The 13,672-nt window shown below is 43.5% G+C and overlaps 1 protein-coding gene across 3 annotated transcripts in view; it reads left to right on the top strand.

Annotated features, from left to right (window-relative positions):
* Positions 1 to 13,672, top strand: part of OPTN (optineurin) — a 42,367-nt gene that overhangs the window by 20,490 nt on the left and 8,205 nt on the right. For all 3 annotated transcript variants that reach the window (XM_048836575.2, XM_048836576.2, XM_048836577.2), the window contains exons 8-12: positions 3,511 to 3,626; positions 4,480 to 4,629; positions 7,359 to 7,452; positions 8,220 to 8,378; positions 9,136 to 9,266. In XM_048836575.2, the coding sequence (XP_048692532.1) occupies positions 3,511 to 3,626; positions 4,480 to 4,629; positions 7,359 to 7,452; positions 8,220 to 8,378; positions 9,136 to 9,266 (650 nt within the window). The remainder of the gene's footprint in view (positions 1 to 3,510; positions 3,627 to 4,479; positions 4,630 to 7,358; positions 7,453 to 8,219; positions 8,379 to 9,135; positions 9,267 to 13,672) is intronic.

Below are 13,672 nucleotides of genomic sequence, written 5' to 3'. Positions count from 1 at the left end.
GACAATTTTTTTAATCCTGCTCCCGTCCTGCCCTGCAATACCTACTCCCACCCACTCCTGCATTGTTTGTTCCATTTTTATCCCACTCCCACCCACAAAAACCTTGGATCCTGCAAGACAGACAGATTTCCCCCATGCTTCTAAAAATAAATAGTCTGTTAATATATTTTATTATACAGAATTCAGATAAAATTTTTACCACTAAAAGAATAAAACAAATCTTGCTTAAACCATGTTAAAAAAATACTTTAACTCTTGTTATAATAGAAATAAAATCTTTCTATCCCTTGCTTAAATTTAAGTATTAAAATCTTTATTTAAAAAAACAAAACTTGCTTTACATTGCTGAAACTCTTTGACAAACTGACAAGAGATTTAGTGTTTGCCCGCAAATTACTACAATCTGCTTTTTTAGCCCACCCAATCCCAATCACAACAAAATACATTTTACCTGCTCTCGCTATTATGGCAGCAGGTCCTGTGGGATCCCAATCCCACTGTAGGGCTCTACCACATGCTTCAGAGAGAATGAACAGAACAGGCAATCAAGTGATCCATCCCCTGTCCCCTCCCAGCTTCTGGAAATCAGAGGCTATGGACATCCAGATCATGAGGTTGCATCTCTGACCATCTTGGCTAATAGCCATTGATGGACCTATCCTTCAGGAACTTGTCTAATTCTTTTTTGAACCCTGTTATACTTTTGGCCTTTATGATAACCCCGGCAAGGAGTTCCACAGGTTGACTGTGCGTCATCTGAAGACACAATTCCTTTTGTTTGTTTTAAACCTGCTGCTTATTAATTTCACTGGGTGACCCCTTGGTTCTTGTGTTATGTGAAGGAGTAAATAACCCATTTCTTCAGATGAATAAAGAAGGGTTATTTACCCATGAAAGCTTATGCCCAAATAAATCTGTTAGTCTTTAAGGTGCCACCAGACTCCTCATTGTTTTTGTGGATACAGACTAACACGGCTACCCCCGGTACCTTTTTTATTCACTTTCTCTACTTGTGCTGCTGATCCCACAAGAATCCAGAAATAAATATTCATTCCATTCATCCTTTTAAAATGTCAGAACTGAAGGCTTCCTATCGTGGTACGAAGATGTGCTGTATAAGACTGGCTTAGATTGGGGGTTGTTTGGGGTTTTTTAATATAGGTATCTAATAAAATATAAACACTCCCTATATCCTCAGTTTCTGCCCCTACTATGGAAGGAGACATGCTATTTAGTGATTCAGAACTGGTAATTGGGAGGATTGTAGTTCCGGTTGGCACCTAACCTCTCTACATTGAAGTCCCTCCTGATGTTCTGTTTCTGCTGTGATGCCTACATGAAGACATCTGACTGAGGATAGCAAGTTTGAGGTGTACTTGGGAATAACTTTGTTTCAAAGAGATATCTAACTATCTAATCGCCTTCTATGATGAGATTACTGGTTCTGTGGATGAAGGGAAAGCAGTGGATGTATTGTTTCTTGACTTTAGCAAAGCTTTTGACATGGTCTCCCACAGTATTCTTGTCAGCAAGTTAAAGAAGTATGGGCTGGATGAATGCACTATAAGGTGGGTAGAAAGTTGGCTAGATTGTCGGGCTCAATGGGTAGTGATCAATGGCTCCATGTCTAGTTGGCAGCCGGTGTCAAGTGGAGTGCTCCAGGGGTTGGTCCTGGGGCCGGTTTTGTTCAATATCTTCATAAATGATCTGGAGGATGGTGTGGATTGCACTCTCAGCAAATTTGCAGATGATACTAAACTGGGAGGAGTGGTAGATACGCTGGAGGGCAGGGATAGGATACAGAGGGACCTAGACAAATTGGAGGATTGGGCCAAAAGAAATCTGATGAGGTTCAATAAGGATAAGTGCAGGGTCCTGCACTTAGGACGGAAGAACCCAATGCACAGTTACAGACTAGGGACCGAATGGCTAGGCAGCAGTTCTGCGGAAAAGGACCTAGGGGTGACAGTGGACGAGAAGCTGGATATGAGTCAGCAGTGTGCCCCTGTTGCCAAGAAGGCCAATGGCATTTTGGGATGTATAAGTAGGGGCATAGCGAGCAGATCGAGGGACGTGATCGTCCCCCTCTATTCGACATTGGTGAGGCCTCATCTGGAGTACTGTGTCCAGTTTTGGGCCCCACACTACAAGAAGGATGTGGATAAATTGGAGAGAATCCAGCGAAGGGCAACAAAAATGATTAGGGGTCTGGAACGCATGACTTATGAGGAGAGGCTGAGGGAACTGGGATTGTTTAGTCTGCAGAAGAGAAGAATGAGGGGGGATTTGATAGCTGCTTTCAACTACCTAAAAGGGGGTTCCAAAGAGGATGGCTCTAGACTGTTCTCAATGGTAGCAGATGACAGAACGAGGAGTAATGGTCTCAAGTTGCAGTGGGGGAGGTTTAGGTTGGATATTAGGGAAAAACTTTTTCACTAGGAGGGTGGTGAAACACTGGAATGCGTTACCTAGGGAGGTGGTAGAATCTCCTTCCTTAGAAGTTTTTAAGGTCAGGCTTGACAAAGCACTGGCTGGGATGATTTAATTGGGGATTGGTCCTGCTTTGAGCAGGGGGTTGGACGAGATGACCTCCTGAGGTCCCTTCCAACCCTAATATTCTATGATTCTATGAACATTGCATTGTATTTATAAGAGGTGGTCAGTCACTAACTCAAGCCACTTTGCTCTACAAATTGGGGAGAGCCCAGAGGAGAGGCATAAAATGATAAAAAGTTTAGAAAACCTGACTTACGAGGACATGCTTAAAAAAAAGGGGTGTGTGCGCTTAGTCTTGAGAAAAGAGGACATGGGTGGGGAGCTGATAAGTCTTCAGATATGTTCAGAGATGTTAAAACGAGGACTGTGATCAGTTGCTCTCTGTGTCCCCTGAAGGTTGGCCAGAAGTAGTCTGCAGCAAAAGGTGACTTAGGTTAGATATTAGGAAAAACCTTATAAGGATAGTTAAACAGTGGAATAGGCTTTCAAAGAAGATTGTGGAATCCCGGTCATTGAAGGATTTTAAGAACAGGTTGGACAAACACCCATCAGGGATGGTGTAGGTTTACTTGGCCTATTTTACATCACAGGGGGCTGGACTAGATGACCCCTTAAGGTCCCTTCCATCCCTACATTTCTATGAGTCTCAATCTTTATTTTTTGATAGTCTTTAAATTGTGAACTCTTTGATATGGTGCCTTTTCTGTCTGAACAGGGCCTAGCATGTTATGGGCACTACTGGAAATTAATAATACTCTTATCTGAATTATTGCCCATTTCCCCACAATTTTAAAGAAGTTTGCGGTGCCCAAAATTGCAGCTCTGCTTTCTTTAGGAATGCTCAGTAACTGCAAGATCTTTATATTAATCTCACAGTGGAACAGAGTTTACTGGTGCTGAATGATTTGTGCTATTCTCTTTAGAAAGAGAATGGTTCTTGCCTGATATAGCTGTCGAGTGTTTGCAATTTTCAAATCTTGAATTGTCTGAGTATACTTTCTTTCTCTCTAACAGGTTGGTAGTGAAATAGAAACCCTGAACCTGCAGGTGTCATCCCTCTTCAAAGAGCTTCAGGAGGCACATGCTAAATTAGAAGAAGCGGAGCTGATCCAGAAGAGGCTTCAAGAAAAGTAAGGCTCAGAAAAGGAAATGTTCTGCTGAGATGCTTGATTGTGCTGATGATAATCTTAATATTCATAACCCCTTCTATCAGAGGAGTTTAACAAGCTTTACAAACACTAACTAGTGCTTTGAGACCTACTTATGAAAAGCACTATATTAAAGCTAGGTATTATTATTGATTAAACCTTAGGATACTTCTGAGAAGTGGATATGTATTAATTTCATTTTACAGGTGGGGAAACAGAGGCCCAGCATCCAAAGGTATTTAGGCACCTGACTACTACTTATTTCAGTGGGAGTTAAGTGCCTAAAATACCTTTGAGGATCTAGTCCTCAGTGGCTTTCACAAGATCTGAGATGCCATCACAAGTCAAGCAGAGTTAGAAATAGACCACAGGAATCCTGATTTACTGACTGAGGATTTAATCCTTCCTGGTGTGAAAGGGCATTTTAAAATAAATGAAATCCCTTGAAGGAAGGGTTTTGCAATCTTAAAAAAAGCAATTAAGGGCCCAATTTGAACCATTATTCACAGGAGTTCTCAGCACACTTGAAAATCAGGCCACTTAATTAGGTGCATAAAAAAAGAATGTAAGAGCCGCACTTTCGGCACCCATTTTAAAAAACTTTTAGCCACGATTCCCATCTTTTTGAGAGCGTATAACCTAAGGAAAACCTATAGTTCAATTTTTTTTTTTTTTTTTTTTTACAGTTGTGCATGGGTTTTTCCTTCAGTCTCATGAAATAAGCTTTGGGGGTAAATTAATCACAAATGTAGGTTCTTTGTCTGATACCCATCATGATGATTTTCATCAAGAAAGGGAGATAGGAAAGATAACAACTCTCTTTCCTTTTGGTCAGGTGTCAGATACTTGAAAGAAAAAACTCTGCTACTTCTGCAGATTTGGATGAGAGGCAGCAGCTCCTATATACCATTAAAAAGCTGGAGCTTCAGGTGGAGAGCATGCAGTCAGAGCTCAAACTGGAACAAGCCAAAACAGAGGAAGAAAAGTGAGTGCGACAAGATTTTGAACCTTACAAAGAGATAGGTCAAGTGGGTGAGAATCTATGGTAATGTGTCCAAGGAGTAACTGAATCTCAGATGTGACTGTGTACACACACACTCCCACCCTCCACATTAAATTGAGCTTGTAGAGATTAATCTGAACTGGAACCCTGGATCCAGATAGCCTCAGTTTATCAAAGTTTTGACAGTTCAAACCTCTGTACAATAGGCCCAAAGTGGATTTTCATATTCAAAGAGCCCCAACCTTTGGGGAAATCCCAGCTCTAACCTCTGACTTGTGCCCTTCTCTAGCTGTATACAAGTTGTACTTTGCTGTCTCAGGGACATGTTGCAGATCTAAACTGATCCCTGCCTTCAAACATTGGGTACATTAACTTACTGTGTCTAGCCTGAGGACAAATGTAAACTGGCTTCCCATCTTGGCTTTTTCCCTACAAAAGGGGAAGAAATGGATAGGCTAGGCAAAGTGTTACCGTATTTTACTAAATTCTTCCTATGGAGCTGCACAAACATTCAAAACTGTATTGTGGGTAAGACTACTTGGCTAGTTACCCGTATGCTGTCCCCAGCGTGTAGCATGGAGCCCATCTCCCAATCAGCAGGAATTTCTGCAGGTTGGTAGGTTTGTCCAGCAGCCAGTTAGTAATTTCACTTGCCTGGACTAAGTTTAATTTCCCCAGGTTGTTACACAGTAGGCATTTTCTTCATTTGGCTTACAAAAGAAAGTGGAGAAACAGCTGAATTCTTTTTTAAGGATAAATCTGAGGAACGTTCCCTCTGATGGTTACATCCAAATGATGGCTACATGTGACCAGCCATAAAACTGAACTACTCCAGTCTGACATACATAGATGCAAATTTTAGGATAGGCTGTGAAGGGCCTTGAAAGTCAAGACAAGCAGTTTATGCTTGCAGATACTGACCAAGGTCTACCAGGCATTTCAGTACCAAGGCAGATCAGTTGGATTATAACTGGCTCTCCTGAGCATTCCCTGATTTGTCACTTCCTTGGACCCAAAAGCCGCAATCAGTTATATGTAGGGCTTGAACATAATTACATTAAGGAAAGGCTTGGGAACTGAGCATTACTCTGGTGGGAACAAGACAGTACCCTGGATACTCAAATGTTTGTAGACATGTTCACATTGTTACTGGATGCTCTCTGGTCATGAGCACAGTGCTCTAGAGCAGCGGTTCTCAAACTGTGGGTTGGAACCCCCAAGTGGGTCACAGCCCCATTTTAATGGGGTCGCCAGGGCTGGCATTAGACTTGCTGGAGCTTGGGGCCAAAGCCCAAGCCCCACTATCCGGGGGCAACTGAGGGCTTCAGTCCTGGATGGCAGGGCCCAGGTTACAGGCCTCCTGCCTGGGCTGAAGACCCAGGCTTTGCCCCCCTCCCTCAGCCCAGGGCAGCAGGGCTCAGGCTTCCTCCTCCCAGGGTAGCAGGGGCTTGGGCAGGCTTAGGCCCCTTCCTGGGGGTCACAAAGCAATTTTTGTTGTTTGAAGGGGGTCACAGTCCAATAAAGTTTGAGAATCCCTGCTTTAGAGGAAGCAACCCAAATGGCCCAGAGGGCACCAGGAGAATGGATGAAGTCTCCTACACTCTAAGGTCAGAAGGGACCATCATGATCATCTAGTCTGACCTCCTGCACATTGCAGGCCACAGAACCTCACCCACCCATTCCTGTAGTAGACCCCTAAACTCTGGCTGAATTACTGAAGTCCTCAAATCATGGCTTAAAGACTTCAAGTTATAGAGAATCCACCATTTACACTAGCTTAAACCTACAAATGACCCATGCTGCAGAGGAAGGCGAAAAACCAAGCTGCTCAGAAAGAGAGAGAAAAGGGCATGGGAAACACCAGTGCCTCCAAACTCTACTGGGATCAGTGTTTTGGTGAGACGCTCCACAAATAAGAGTCATAAAAGAATTAAAAGCTGTTGAGACACTGATTCAAAAGCTTAGCTCATTCTGTTTTATTTAATGAAGAAATGTTAAAGAAGTGACTGTTCTATGGTCTGTAAGCACCTACCTGGATAGTATATGGCAACTTAATCTAGCAGAAAAAAGCATAATGAGATCCAATGGCCAGAAGCTGAAGCTAGACAAAGTCTGACTGGAAATAAGGGGCACATTTTTAACCATGAGGGTAAGTAGCCACTCTTTACCTAGGGACATGGCAAATTCTCCTTCACTTGAAGCCTTCCAGTCCAGACTAGCTCTCTTTTTTTGAAAAGATATGCACTCTCTCTCTCTCTCAGAAGCTGTGGGCTTGATGCTGAAATTATTGGGTGAGAGTCTTTGGCCTGTAATGCAGGAGGCCTGATTTAAGTGATTGGAATGGTCCCTTCTGGACTTGAAATCTGTGAGAAGACTAGCTCCAGAGACCTTGAGAGAGAGGGTATGGTGAGGGGTAGAAGGCTACTTTTTATCAGACTGAAATATCATTTGTAAGTTGTTGACTGTTTTTTGCCCCTCCTTTTTTTTCCCCCCTCCTGTAAAAGTAAAAAGTCAGACTGGAGAAAATTCTGATAGTTGATATAGTTAGTCCTTCAGCTTTCTGGATCAGTGTGTCTTAAACTCTGGAGATTTGAAAGTTTGATGGGAAGGAGTGATGAAAGAAATCCTAAAGCGGGAGCCAGTGGAACAATTTAACAAAATGGAAGATGATAGAAGGATCATTTCCATGTAATTTTTTTTGTCTTAAACAGGGCAAAGTTTTCTGACTTGCAGCATACCTACAGTAAGCTTCTCCCTGAACTCACTAATGCAATGAAAACCATTGAAGAACTAAAAAACAACGAGGTAAACTGGTTATGAAGAGAAATTGCAATGAATTTTAGGGGAGAGAAATGAATGTGGATTGTAACAATATTTTGGCCGAGGACTTCATGATTTTTCAGCTTTACCATACTAATGACCATTAAATCTATGCAGCTATGGTGTAAGGACAGACCTAGACATCTCCTGCTCCAAGAACACAAATGCCACCTCCCACCACTTCAATTAAAGAACCACCACATCTCTGCTGTGTTACTACTGATATCCTCTGTAGGCTGCAAGCTACTGCAATGCGACACAGTTGCATACATTTGAGCAATTCTAAGTCTGTCCCAACTCAAGAGCCAGAAGTTAAGCATCTAAATATTAGTGTACTCTTAAGAAAGTAAGGTCTTTGGAGCAAGGATCATCTTTTTAGTTATGTTTTTTACAGTGCCTCACACGATCAGGTCCCAATCTATCACTGGGGCTCCTGGAATACATATAATAAAATACTATACAATGTATGTTGCAAAAGGGTTAATTAAACCTTAACTTTGAACTTGGTTGCTTTTCTCAGTACTTTTAACAGAGACCTTCCCCCCCCCCACCCACCCCCTTTTTTTTTTTAATACTGAATAGTAAGATCTCCTTCATAGACTGCATAAAGAGATTCCTTTTGGGCTTGACACAGTGGGAACTGGTGGGAACTGTATATCAGAGCTGGAAGTAGCCCTGAGCTGATAGATTTGGGGGGGGGGGGTGGGGGGAAGAGAAGAAGTCAGGCCATTTAAATGAATTCTTCCTTGCAGTTGGAGAGAGTGGATAAGGCGGTGGTAGAGGACCTGAATAAAAAGCTAGAGCTGGCAGAGAGAGCTTTGGCTACAAAACAGCTACAGATGGATGAAATGAAGCAGATTATTGCTAAGCAGGAGGAAGACCTTGAAACCATGGCTGTCCTCAGAGCTCAGGTATGGGGTGCCCTTCAGAAAAGTCAGGGAGGCTTGGATAGTTCTCCTTCCTACTGTTCAGAAATTGGAAGGAAAACCCTAATGTCTCGAGCAATTGCTCTGATTAGTTTAAAACAGACTTACAAGAATCCAGATATATAATTCCCTTTTTGAGTTTCCCCTACAGATCTTTATAGAATCTGTACTTCTGTGAATTCCCAGCTTCCATTGACCTTAGTGGATGGGATTTCTGGGAACTAAACGAGTCTGGAATGTGACAGTTTCACACCACCAATAAAAAGTTTGGTAGTTGATATAGAACAAAAATCTATTTTCAGTGGGCTCCCTTAATGTTAGAGGGGTAGTTTTAGTCAAATTAAGTGAGGTCATGGGTGTAAAGTGTGACTAGGAAGAAGGCTGGTCTTGAACTGGAACTCTGGGACCAGTTTCTAGCTCTGCTAGAGATTTTCTGTGTGACCTTGAACAAGTCACCTGCTCACTGTCTTTGCATCAGTCCTGCCTGTAAAATGGAGATGCCTGATTTCTTCCAGCCTCTCTTTGCTATTAGCTCTTTGGGTCTTGGAGTAGGCCTTTCCCTGTGTATGTGCAGCTTCTAGCACAACTCGGGCACTGATTTTGGTTGGGGCTTAGAGGGGCTGTTTCAATACAAACACCACACTGGTTGGCTGTGTTGGCAAATGAGATTAATTTATACACGGATAGCGTTAGATCTGGTCTAAATAGTAATGCTGAACATGATTTTATTTTTTCTGACCAGATGGAGGTTTATTGTTCTGACTTCCACGCGGAGAGAGAAGCAAGAGAGAAGATACATGAGGAAAAAGAACAGCTGGCTGTACAGCTGACTTACCTGCTACAAGAGAAACATACCCTGGACAATCTTGGCAGGTGAGAAACTGATTAAGGGAAATTCCAAACAGGTTTCTGACTGAGCTGTCTGGATTGTCTTGTTGTCACTTGTGTTGGGGAGCTGGCTAGGGACTCATTAAAATCAACATTGGCTTTAACGAGTGTTTAAAGCCACAACATATCTGTGCTCATTAATAAAATTAAAAAACCACTCTGCTCTATAGTGAGCTAGCTGATTTAAACAAGAAGTTAGCCAGATGACAGAATAGTGAGCGTGTGTGCGAGATTGATCATCCAAAGAACTCAAAGCACCAAAATTAATTAAGCCATATGACACCCCCCCAACCCCGTGAATTATGAAAGTATACTTATTGGAGAGATACAGTTAAACTCAGTGGGTGAAAACCTGGCCCCACTGATTTCAGTGGGGCCAGGTTTTCACCTAAGGACTCTGTAAATTGGCTTCATCTGAAACCCCATTTATTCAAGTTTTTCAAGTCTCTTCTAAAAACTAAGTCAATAGATACAGTTTATATCTTAAAAGAAAACAAACCAACCATTCTGTTCACCACCCAGATATCTAATATTTAGCTAGAATTAAGAGCAGAAAGGGCTTCAGAGTTATTTCTGTACATAAAGGCCATACTGGGTCAGACCAAAGATCCATCTAGCCTAGTATCCTGTCTTCTGACGTTGGCCAATGCCCCAGAGGGAATGACCAGGTAATCATCAAGTGATCCATTCCCTGTAGACTTCTGTTCTTCCTCTTAGGTTAACATCTCTTAAAAGGAAAAAGCCAAATTGATATCTAAGCTTTTATTTTATGATGGTAATAATAATTTGTACTTAAATCATAAGATTGAAATTTGGCCCAGACACAGGAATAAACAATTTGTATAAGTAGACCCAATATTAATTAATTCCCCCTGTGCTTTCATGTGAATAGTTTTTCCTTCCATTTTTGTCCTAAACTATAATGCTGGTTATTCTGTGATTACTATTATTGTGCTGCTCCTAAGAGACAAGTGCAGATCAGTCAGGGGTGGAGTAATATCTGGGTATATATAATCAATGAAGTATATTTTTTAATAACACCATAATAGTGGCTCAACCTAAATGTATACCCCAAATTAAAAAACAAACAGAGGACCAAAAAATGCCACTATGGCTAAAAATCATAGTGAAAGAGGCAGTTAGAGGCAAAAAGGCATCCTTTAAAAATCAGAAGTCAGATCCTGCTGAAGAAAATAGGGAGGAGCATAAACTCTGGCAAGTAAAGTGTAAAAGTATAATTAGGCATGCCAAAAAGAAGTTTGAAAAGCAACTGGCAAAAGACAAAAAGAGTTTGCTGTTAGTTTTTTAATAAGTACATCAGAAGTAGAAAGCCTGCCAAACAATCAGTGGTGCCACTGGACAGTAGAGGTGCTAAAGGAAGATAGGGCCATTGCAGAAAAGCTAAATACATTCTTTGCATCTTTCTTCACTGCAGGGAATGTGAGGGAGATTCCCACACCTGAGCTATTCTTTTTAGGCTACAAATCTGAGGAACTGTCCCAGATTGAGGTGTTGTTAGAGGAAGCTTTGGAACAAATTGATAAATTAAAATAATAAGTCACCAGGAACAGATGGTATTCAGCCAGGAGTTCTGAAGGAACTCAAATGTGAAATTGCAGAACTATTAACTGCAGTATGTAATTTATCACTTAAATCAGCTTCTGTACTAGATGACTGAAGGATAGCAAATGTAATGCCAATTAGTAAAAGGGCTCCAAAGGGGATCCTGGCAATTACAGGCCAGTAAGCCAAACTTCAATGCCAGGCAAACTGAAACTACGGTAAAGAACAATCAGAATGAGGACACATAAATGAACACTATTTGTTTGGGGGGGGAATAATCAACATGGCTTTTGTAAAGGGAAGTCATGCTTCATCAATCTACTAGAACTCTTTGAGGGGGTCAACAAACATGTGGACAAGGGTGATCCAGTGGCTATAGGGTACTTGGACTTTCAGAAAGCCATTGACAAGGTGCCTTATCAAAGACTCATAAGCAAAAAAGCAGTCAGGGGATAAACAAGAAACAAAGGCTAGGAGTAAATGGCCAGTTCTCAGAATGGAGAGAGGTAAACGGTGGTGTCCTCCAAGGATCTGTACTAGGGCCATGTCACGGGCTTGCACTCACTTCTCACGAGCACCCCCTGGCTGAGTGCGTGTGCCTGGACACTCTCTCTACCTGTCTCAGCCCTCCGGCCAAGTTATACACAGTGTCTGTGAGATAAAAGCAAACCCCTTTCAGGGTACAAGTCCAGCTCTGTAATGTCTGTTTTGAAATCAAGCAGAGCCCCAGGGCTTCTTCCCTGGAGGCAATGTCTTCGCCCTCTTAGGGCCTTTCCAGCCACAACTTTCCAGCTGGGCCACTGCAGTTCAGTCCCCCATGCCCCTCCGCCCCAGGGATGCCTCAATGTCCAGGCCACTCCCTCCTGTGGCTTATGGGGGTTGGAGGGGACCCAGGCCCACCCACTACTCCAGGTCCCAGCCCAGGGACCCTCTAGTTAGCAGCTGTCTGCTGCATCCCTTTATCTAAGTTATGCAACTGCTCTAATTCCCTGGGCCACTTCCCCACTGCCCTGTGCCATCTACACCCTTACCTCAGGGCTTTGTCCTGATAGAGTCCCCGCAACCAGCTCAGGGCTCCTTCTTGCTGTCCCTGGCTTCTGGCAGTACTACCTTGTCCAAGGTCCTGCAGCTTCCTCAGCCAGCCGCACGCCATCCACACTTCTCCAGCTTGGACAAGGAACTGAACTCACTCTTGCTCTGCAGCTCTTCTTGTACTGACCTACTGGGTCCTGATTGGCTGCCTCCCACACAGTCACTCTAGGCAGCTTGGAGGACCTCTGTACTGCCCTTTGCTGGGGCGAGGTGTAGCAGGGGGCCTCAGGGCCTACACCACCCGCTCACACAAGATTGAAGTGGTGCTCTTGCAGGTAATGTCTCTGCTTACCCAGCCTTTTGCCCTAGTTTCACAGGGTATTTACTTTCTCCAACCTTTCTGTCTGAAGAATTCCTTTGCCTGTACCCCCGTTTGTCATGGTTCTCCCTCCCTGGCCTCTCTTATCCAGGGAGCTTTAATAGTCCTTGCCCTGGTCTCTCTGGGTTTCCCTGCCAGGCCTCTCTGCCTGGAGAGATTTGGCAGTCTCTCACCCCAGTGAATCAGGGTCTTCTCCCTCAGGCCTTTCTCCCTGTAGAGCTGTCTTCCCTCCCAGGCCTATCTCTGCCCCTTTTTTGGTCAGGGTTCCCTCCCAGGCCTCTCTGCCTGAAGAGATTTTTCAGATCAGGCTCCTTCCTTAACTAGCTCTGTGGCACACCTGTCAGTTATGCCCTGCTTCTTCAGGGTACTTCACTCCCAGACCTTTCTACCTGGAGAGCTAGTCATGATAATCTCTGCCCTGGTGCCTCAGGGTTTCTCTCCTAGGCCTCTCTACTGGGAGAGCTTTTAACAATTCCTTGCCCCAGTTAGCCTGGGTTCCTCTCAAACCTCTGTCTGGAGAGCTATTCACTGCAGTCTCTGCCATTGTCTATCAGGGTTTCTCTTCCAGGCCTCTTTACCTGGAGAGCTTTTAATGGTTGCATTGCCCCAGTTAGTCAGGGTTCCTCTGACCCCTTTGTCTGGAGAGGTTTTCGTTGCTCAGTCTCCCTGGGAGCTCCTTTTATTTGGAGCCAACCTATCTCAAAGGTGGGCTCGACCAAAGTTACTCGTTAACCATGTTCTTTAGCCAAGGGGGAACTTCTTGTTTGGCTGACACTAGAAAGTTAACCAGGTCCTTGGCAATACCCCTGTCTTCCTCAGATAAATATGAAGTGACCACAGCCTGGGGTCCCTCTTTTTGTAGGTTACCCATACAGTGAACACAACCCATCATATTCAGTGGCATGTCATAATCTACCACATGCAGGGCGTTCAAATCGTCAAAGCCTTTTATCGCCTTTAGGGTGATTAACAGAGCTGGGTTTTCCCCTGAAATACTCTCTTACTGTGGCCTCCTGATCTGGAGAGGAGTCTTTCTGGATGCAACTGCTTGCACACACTTCAGAGTTAAGGATCTCTCTGTTCAGGTTCAGATCCCTTCTAGGGTTTCCAAAGACCAGGGACTGTACTGTTTTGCCCACTGCTTTCAATACTTGGCTTAGCAACACCCACTTTGTTTTCATACCCACACTATTGTATGAATGACATCCAGCATGTTAGGACCACTTTTACCTTCCTTTTTCCTCTGAGAAGTGCTTCTCTTTTTGGCAGAGATCTGCTTGTGGCCTTGCTCTGCCACCACTTCAAGATTCTGCGGTTTTATAGCCACAGTCTGGCAGCTCTCCGCTTCAGCAGGAAGCTGTATATCCCTGTCCAAGCTATCTTCCTTCTGTAGTGACCTCAGACCACATAATTCCAG

This window comes from Caretta caretta, chromosome 1 (genome assembly GCF_965140235.1).
Source record: "Caretta caretta isolate rCarCar2 chromosome 1, rCarCar1.hap1, whole genome shotgun sequence".
In the NCBI taxonomy this organism is placed as follows: Eukaryota; Metazoa; Chordata; order Testudines; family Cheloniidae; genus Caretta; species Caretta caretta.
Note: the sequence above shows the minus strand (reverse complement) of the source record. Positions and strands in the feature narration are given on the sequence as shown.